This window comes from Arachis duranensis, chromosome 4 (assembly GCF_000817695.3).
Source record: "Arachis duranensis cultivar V14167 chromosome 4, aradu.V14167.gnm2.J7QH, whole genome shotgun sequence".
In the NCBI taxonomy this organism is placed as follows: domain Eukaryota; kingdom Viridiplantae; phylum Streptophyta; class Magnoliopsida; order Fabales; family Fabaceae; genus Arachis; species Arachis duranensis.
Genome location: NC_029775.3, coordinates 27,877,119 through 27,884,938, shown reverse-complemented (window position 1 = coordinate 27,884,938; position 7,820 = coordinate 27,877,119). Strand labels below are relative to the sequence as shown.

General features: G+C 35.1%; 1 protein-coding gene across 1 annotated transcript; it reads left to right on the top strand.

Moving 5' to 3' along the window:
* Positions 1–869: 869 nt before the first annotated feature.
* Positions 870–1,759, top strand: LOC107483874 (F-box/kelch-repeat protein At3g23880-like). The gene is made up of 2 exons (XM_016104481.3): positions 870–1,024; positions 1,125–1,759. Exon 2 carries the CDS (start codon positions 1,229–1,231, stop codon positions 1,757–1,759), a length of 531 nt encoding a protein of 176 aa, XP_015959967.1. The 5' UTR covers positions 870–1,024; positions 1,125–1,228.
* Positions 1,760–7,820: the final 6,061 nt, after the last annotated feature.

The following is a 7,820-nucleotide window of genomic DNA, read 5'->3' as shown; positions in this document are numbered from 1 at the left end:
TTTCAAAAAAAAATTTAGTATATCGTATAGTATAGTATAATATATATTTTATTTTAGTATTTTTATATTAGAAAATTAATTTAAAATTGACAAAAAATTATTTTTTAACATATTAAATAACAAAAAATAAAAGATAAAATACACAATAAAAATATAATTTACCAACTTACATATATGGAATGATCCAAATAATTTATAATATGTTCCTCTGGAGCATTATAATTACGAACCATTTTTTAAAATAAATACAAAATAATATTTTTCTTTTTTTACTGCCTATTATTTTTTCACCCTTTCCACTAGCAGCAACACCCTTCCCCTTTATGAGTTCGCAACCCCCTTCTTCCCTCTCACTAACACCCTTTCTTAAGAATGTTGCCCTCAAACCCTCTCACTAACTCTTTCTGTGTTGCAGTTGGAGGAGAAGGCTCCTTATATAGAACATGAAGAGGGCACGCTTGCTGTTTACCGGGGAATCTGTCCCCTGCATGGCAGCAGCTGCAGCACGCCCCCGAGGTGCAGGAACATTGGAACTCCGCGATGCCAGCTCCACCTCGCCCTTGCGTGGTGTTAGAAGCGTGCATGCTCGCCGCGTCACTTCGCCCCTGCGTGGTGCAGACACGTTGCTCCGTAGCAGGGTCAACACGCCCCTGCGTGTTGACTGGGTTCTCCATCACCCGGTAAATCACCCCACCCTCCAATATTCTCCCAAAACACCAATGGTTTTTCCATAATAAAAATAATTTCTGACAAATTGAACCCATTTTTTTATTTTTGAAAAAAAATAATAATTAAAATTTTGCTCCTCCGGTTTTGCTTTTTACACTTCTCCCCTTTCCTTTTAATTCTGCTAGGATTTTTCCCACTAATGTTCATGTTCTCGTCCAATCCCTGGAGCTACTACCGTCTGTCGCTGCTTCAGTCTGCACTCAGCACCGTGACCACTGCTTTTACCGCTGCCGCACCACATTTTTCGGTCTCTCTGCGTTGTTGTGTTTCGTCTCTGCCCCTGCGAACTACTCAGGTTCCATTTTACTTTGTTTTATTGTTTTTCTCTATGGCAATTTTTGTGAATTTGGATGAAGTTTAATTTCAATTTGTGCTTTTTCATTTCTCACTCACAGTCGCACACTCTCCTCCGCTTCTCCAGCACCGCTCAATCCCGTCCAGAGTCCTCAACCCCTAGTCAGATTCAGTCTCTCTCCTCTCTCCTCCGAGGTTTGAGAAGATGAAGCACGAGGCTGAGGCTGAAGCTAAGGCTCTCCCTCTCGAATTGGTGGAGAAAATCCTATTATGGTTACCGGTAAAATCCCTAATTCAGTTCAGGTGCGTCTCTAAACAATGGCTTTCTCTGATTTCTGAGTCACGTTTTGCAAAATTGCATTACGATACTACTGATGCCGCACCTGCCAATAAGAACACTAGGCTTTTGTACTTGTCGAGTGAGGTTCCTGAAGCTCGTTGTGTAGATCTTGAAGCTTCAATTCGCGGCGATTACGCTCTTCAGCTTCCTCTAAGTTGTCGTCTTTTCAGCCTTAGTATTCTAGGTTCATGCAGGGGCTTCATACTGTTGCGCATTCATGTTCATGGTGCTCCACTCCTTCTGTGGAACCCTGTAACGGGTTCTCACAGATCAATGTCGTACCCTGTTGCTGACCCTGATGCTCCTTGTTGGATGGGTTTTGGCTCGTCAAATAATTTATGGGGTGGTCTTAGCTATGATGAATCTAGTGATGATTATTTAGTATCACTAGGATGAGTCAGTGGGAGTATTTCTCTGTTAGAACCAATTCTTAGAAAGAAATTGAGTCTGGCCATCTTCCTCCCCATTTGGTTACAGTTGATTGTGCACTATTTTGTAATGGGATTCTTTATTGGTTGGCCGTTAAAGATATGGGAGTGAATTTTGTGATTGTTTCCTTTGACTTAGCCGAAAAGCATCTATCAATGGTGTCATTTCCAACGTCAGGCAGTTCCCGTCGGCTGTTAAAGCTGTTTGCTGGATGCCTTGGGATATCCTACTTGAACTTCACTGAAGACCAGAAGATTGAGATATGGGTAATGAAAGAATTATCTTGGACTAAGCTCAATGTTGTGCTTCCTTATGCTCATGGAATTCGTTGAGGATTGGTTTGAATTGAGTCAATTATTTTGATGATGTGAAAAGTCAAATGCACTTTTGAATTCAGCTGAGTTTGCTTTAATTAATTTGGTTTCGATAAATGATTTGTTGCTGAACGCCACTGAGGCGATTGTTGGATTTAGCTTGCTTTGAATTGATTTCTGGTTTTGTGTTGTTGAAAAGGAATGAGGAACGATTTAGTTGGGACCCGAATCGGGTGGCAAAAGTCCAAGTTTTAGGGGAGGTGCTGCCGAAATTTCTATAAAATCCGAGTCTTTATTGAAATATTGTCTGGAAGAATTTTGAGTTAAAGAATTCAACTATTTTATTTGAATTATCAAGAAAAGGATGATTCGTGCTTTTGAAAAGAGTTATTAAAGCGGAAATTGTGATTTAGTCTTACTTCTTAAGAAAGACCTTGTATCTCTTTCAGGAGAAGGTTATTTAGATGAAACTTGTGTTTTAAAGTCGTTTGAATGTGAAAAGGATTTATGCCTCTGAATTTGAATTGGGGGTTTCAATTAAAGAAGTTTCAATGACTTTGAAAGAACTTGAATGTCTCTTGACATGTTTCATTTTGAAATGTTTTGAGAAAGGTTTTAAGTACTCTTTGAATTTTGAATTCTTACAAGACTAAAACAATTTTGAATAGTTGAAACGTTCTAGAATTTATCATGGGGGTTGAAGTTGGTTTTGCCTAAGTAAAGGAAACGACTTTGAAAGAAGTAAGTGATTACGTGACTCGGTTTGGCTTAGATCCTAATTTATTACTCAAAACGGAAAGCCAAGGTTTTAAAGATTTTAAACGAATTTGGCGAACTAAGTTTTATTATTCTCCCCTAAAGACTTGGGACTCTGCCGAGAAGCTTTTGTTATAAAATCCCATTGTTGGATGGGTGGTTTTGAGTACTTTGAAATAAATCCTTACTTGCCATGGTTTTGGAAGTTTTGGAAAGAGAATACTGAGAGTGGCTTTATTTTAAAAAGGGAACTCACTTTGAGTAAATTTGGCTTATGAGCCTGAGATAATTTGAGAAATGAGATCTTTAAAGCCAAAGCTAAAAAGAGTTAAAATTTGATTTCAAAGTAAAATGGCTTAAGAAAAGTGATTTATGGCTTAAATGCCGGTTTTATGAATTTGATGATGTTGAATGGCGGGAGTGCTGTTTGTTATGGGCCGGAATGGCTGTGTATCATTATGAATATTGGCTGGTTCTGGATTGAACCGTGAGCTGGATGGCTGAGATAAATGTTGTATGTGAAAATGCTTGTATTTTCTCTCTGGTTGTAAGGGTGACAGGGCATCGATACCCTCTAATGGCGATAGGGCGCAGATACCCTCTAATGGCGACAGGGCGCAGGTAACCTCTAATGATAATAATGCGCAACAGAGAGACTGTGTCCGGGTTAGCTACCGGACATGTCGGGTTGGCTTGGTAACCGACAGATGATATCATCAGCCATTAGGGACAGGCATGCATCATATGCATCTATGTGACATTGTTTGGGTGTGCATACTGTACGTGGTTTGCTTATGTGATTAACTGCTAATTGTCCTACTTGCAATAATTGTTTGTTTGTGCTTGCATCTTCCTATTTGTGATTGCTACAGAGACTCTATTGGACTGTTATGATTTGTTGATGGTTGGATTATTTGGGCCTAGGGCCGTGGATGGAATGAGATGGACCGATGGTTGATTTCGGTTTTGTGGTTTTGGTTTGGTATATGATATGAAAGGCTATTTTGGTTCAGTATAGATAAACCTTTTTGAAAGGCTTTGATGTTTTGAGAATTGAACGGTTCCTCTTTCAGAAAAGATTTTCGACTTTATTTTTATTGAAAACCGTTGTTTTTCAAAAGAGGCATAAGACGGTTATTAATCACTGGTGCGATTATCTTCACGTATCCTATTACAGTAAGTTGTATGATATCTATGGATGTACGTTATCGAATGAAGTATCTTGGGAGCGATATTGCGGTAAAAAGATTTAAACAGGCTCATATTTTAGTATTAAATAGTATAAGTGTCGTCGTAATGTCCGATCTATCAGAGTTGCGCAGCCGGAAGCGTGAGCTTTGGTAGTTAGGGTGTTACAAAATTAACCTAAAGAAGTGTCACTTTATCCAACTTTGGCCGAATTCCAATAGTAACATCATGACTCCAGCACTGTCTTTTACATAGTACATAATTTATTATGAATAAAATCATAATTAGTCAATTTTTTTTATAATTAAAGCAATTAATCAGATTCATATAAATTAATAAACGATTAAAAAATTAATAGACATGATTTTTCAGGAGGGTGTTATTTTGACTTTAAAATTTCTTGTTATAAATTAACTCCGACAGTTAACAAACCAAATAACATAGTATCTACTATAGCATTTAACAATTTAAAACAGAGGTAAATTCAAGCAAAACATATAAAAACATTAATTTTGATTCACTTTACATACCCCTATTCAAATCGTCCTTCCTATCAAAATAAATTAAAATACATACAATTTTTGCAAAGAATAGTAGCCATCAAAACTAAGAGTTAATACTGAAATTAATTGGTTGATTTACAAAACTGTAAAATCGGAAGTAATGGATTAAAAGCAAAGGACAAATACAAAATAGACATAAATATATTACTGTCAACTATTAGACGTACATGAATTTAATTATTAATTAGTAATTAAATTAGTTAATATTCTAATTAACCATAGTAGTTTATAGAATTAGAACTATAAACATGTACTCTTTTTGAACTTTTCCAACTAATGCATATTTTGAATTAAGTATTGGAGCTGCATTTTGACAGAAAGACTATGGACAAAAAAATGTACATAGTAAAAAAATGGAAAGAATGAGTTAAATTGTTTGTATATGATTAGTTAGAACTATAAGCAAGTAGTCTTTTTATACTATTCTAACTAATGCATATTGTGAATTAGACACTGTAACTGTATCTTGACAGAAAGAACACGTTCAAAAAAATGTACTACTTTTATCATGAATTTTATACTATTCCAGTGCTTAATTCACATGAATTTTATACTTTTAACATTCATTCTCAATTAGTTAGAGCTATAATCATGTACTCTTTTTATACTATTCCAACTAATACATACCTTATCAATTGAAAATGACAGCACTGGGAAGGAGAGAGAAGAAACCAACGATCGTAAACTGGGTAAGCATGCACTTGAAAATGTGAATTTATTACTAGGGTTTAAATTTGAGAAAAGTAGAAATTGATTATAAAATTTTTGAAAGGGATGGAGGGAAACACTCATTGATAGATGCATCGAATTTGGAGGTGGAGAGGTTTGATTTTGCTACAGTGAGCATTAGATCTGTGGCAACTGAAAGAGTGCAGCTCAAGTTGGCTACGGATAAACAAGAACGTAAAAAAACCTCCGCATAATTTGGCCACAAAGACGCAAGACGTTGTAAGTGATTATCGCAGTCACGCAAATTTGCTACTATTATTTCTTTTTCGTGAGTATCTTCCTGTGATAAACTCTAGTGTTTCTGGTAGTGGTTCAAGTGGAAACTAGACTTAAAATCAAGAAAATCAAAATCAAGAAAATCACTCTATCTATTACTTGAACCATCAATGAGTTGGAAAGAAAATTGAAAAGAAGCATGGAAAAAGGGGAAAGGGAAGGGAAAAGGACCATTAAAGACTGTTGAGTCCTTTTCCAAAATCCAGAAGAAAGACAAGTGTCATTTTTGCAAGAAACATAGACACTTCCAAATTGATTGTCCAAAGAAGAAGGCTTGGTTTGAAAAGAAAGGTAATAAGCTTAATTATGCTTATGTATGTATTGAATCAAACTTAATTGAAGTTTCTCGTAATACATGGAGGATTGATTCTGGAGGTACAATTCATGTTTCTAAATCGATGCAGGGATTTCTTACAACTAGAACCAAAAGGCTAAATGAAAATTTTGTCTACATGGAAGTTAAAGATAAAGCTCGAGTAGAAGCTGTTGGGACTTATCGGTTGATTCTCAATACTGGACATCATTTAGATTTGCTAGATACTTTTTATGTACCAAGTATTTCTAGGAATTTAGATTCTTGATCTAAACTACTTGATGTTGTTGGATACTCTTTTAATTTCCATAATAGTTATTTCAATTTGTTTAAATGCAACTATATGATTGGATCTGGCATACTTTTTAATAGTTTATATAAATTTAATCTTGATGATTTATATGCTGAATCACTTATGACTTTGCATCATAAAGTTGGCACTAAACGTGGTTTAGTGAATGAACGTTCAGCTTACTTGTGGCATAACGTTTAGGCACATTTTCGAAAAAAGAATGGATAGATTGATAAAGAATGACATCCTTCCAAATTTGGATTTCACTAATCTTAATATTTGTGTTGATTGTATTAAAGGAAAGCAAACAAAACACACAAAGAAAGGAGCCACAAAAAATATCCAACTTCTTAAAATTATACACACTGACATATGTGGATCCTTTGATGTAAATTCGTTCAATAAAGAAAAATATTTTATCACATTTATTATTCATTATTCACGTTATGACTATGCTTATCTACTTTATGATAAATCTCAAGCAGTTAATGCTTTAGAAATTTATATAAATGAAGTTGAAAGACTGTTGGATAAAAAGGTAAAATTGTTAGATTTGATAGAGGTGGTGAATACTATAGAAAATACAATGAAAGAGGACGAAACCCAGGTCTATTTGCTAAATTCTTTAAAAAATGTGGCATATGTGATCAATACACAATGCCAGGTACACCTCAACAAAATGGTGTATCAGAAAGGCGAAGTCGTACTTTAATAGAAATGGTTAAGACAATAATGTGTAATGCATCTTTACCTATATCATTGTGGATGTATGCTTTAAAAACTTCTATGTATGTGTTAAATAGGGTTCCTAGTAAGGTTGTTCCTAAAACTCCTTTTGAGTTATGGACTAGGAGAAAATATAGTTTAAGACATCTACATGTTTGGGGATGTCAAGCAGAAATAAGAGTTTATAATCCGCAAGAAAAGAAACTAGATGCAAGAACAATCAGTGGATATTTCATTGGTTATCCAGAAAAATCAAAGGGGTATAGATTTTATTGTCCTACTCATAGTACAGTAATAATTGAAACTGGCAATGCACAGTTCATTAAGAATGGTGAGACCAGTGGAAATACAACTTCACAAAATGTGGAGATTAAAGAAGTAAGAATACAAGTTCCTTCAACTTGTACTTCTACTTCTAAAGTTGTTATTTCAAATGTTATTGAGCTTAATCGCAATCAATAGGAACAACAAATTATTGATCCTGTTATTGTTGGACTAAATAATAATCAAGAAGAACAAGAACTCAGCTCATTAATCCCATTGTTAATGAGGAGCCGATAATAGCACAACCATAAAAAATGGCATTAAGAAGGTCTTAAAGAGAAAGAAAATCTACTATTTCTAATGACTATGTGGTGTATTTACAAGATTCAAAAAATGACTTGAGTGTTGCTAATGATCCAGCTTCTTTCTCACAAGCCATTAATGGTGATAATGCTGATAAATGATTATACACCATGAACGATGAGCTTAAATCAATGGAACAAAATAAAGTATGAGGCCTTGTGGAATTACCTAAGGGATGCAAGAGAATTGGGTATAAATGGGTCTTGAAGACTAAGCATGATTCTCATGGCAATCTTGAACGCTA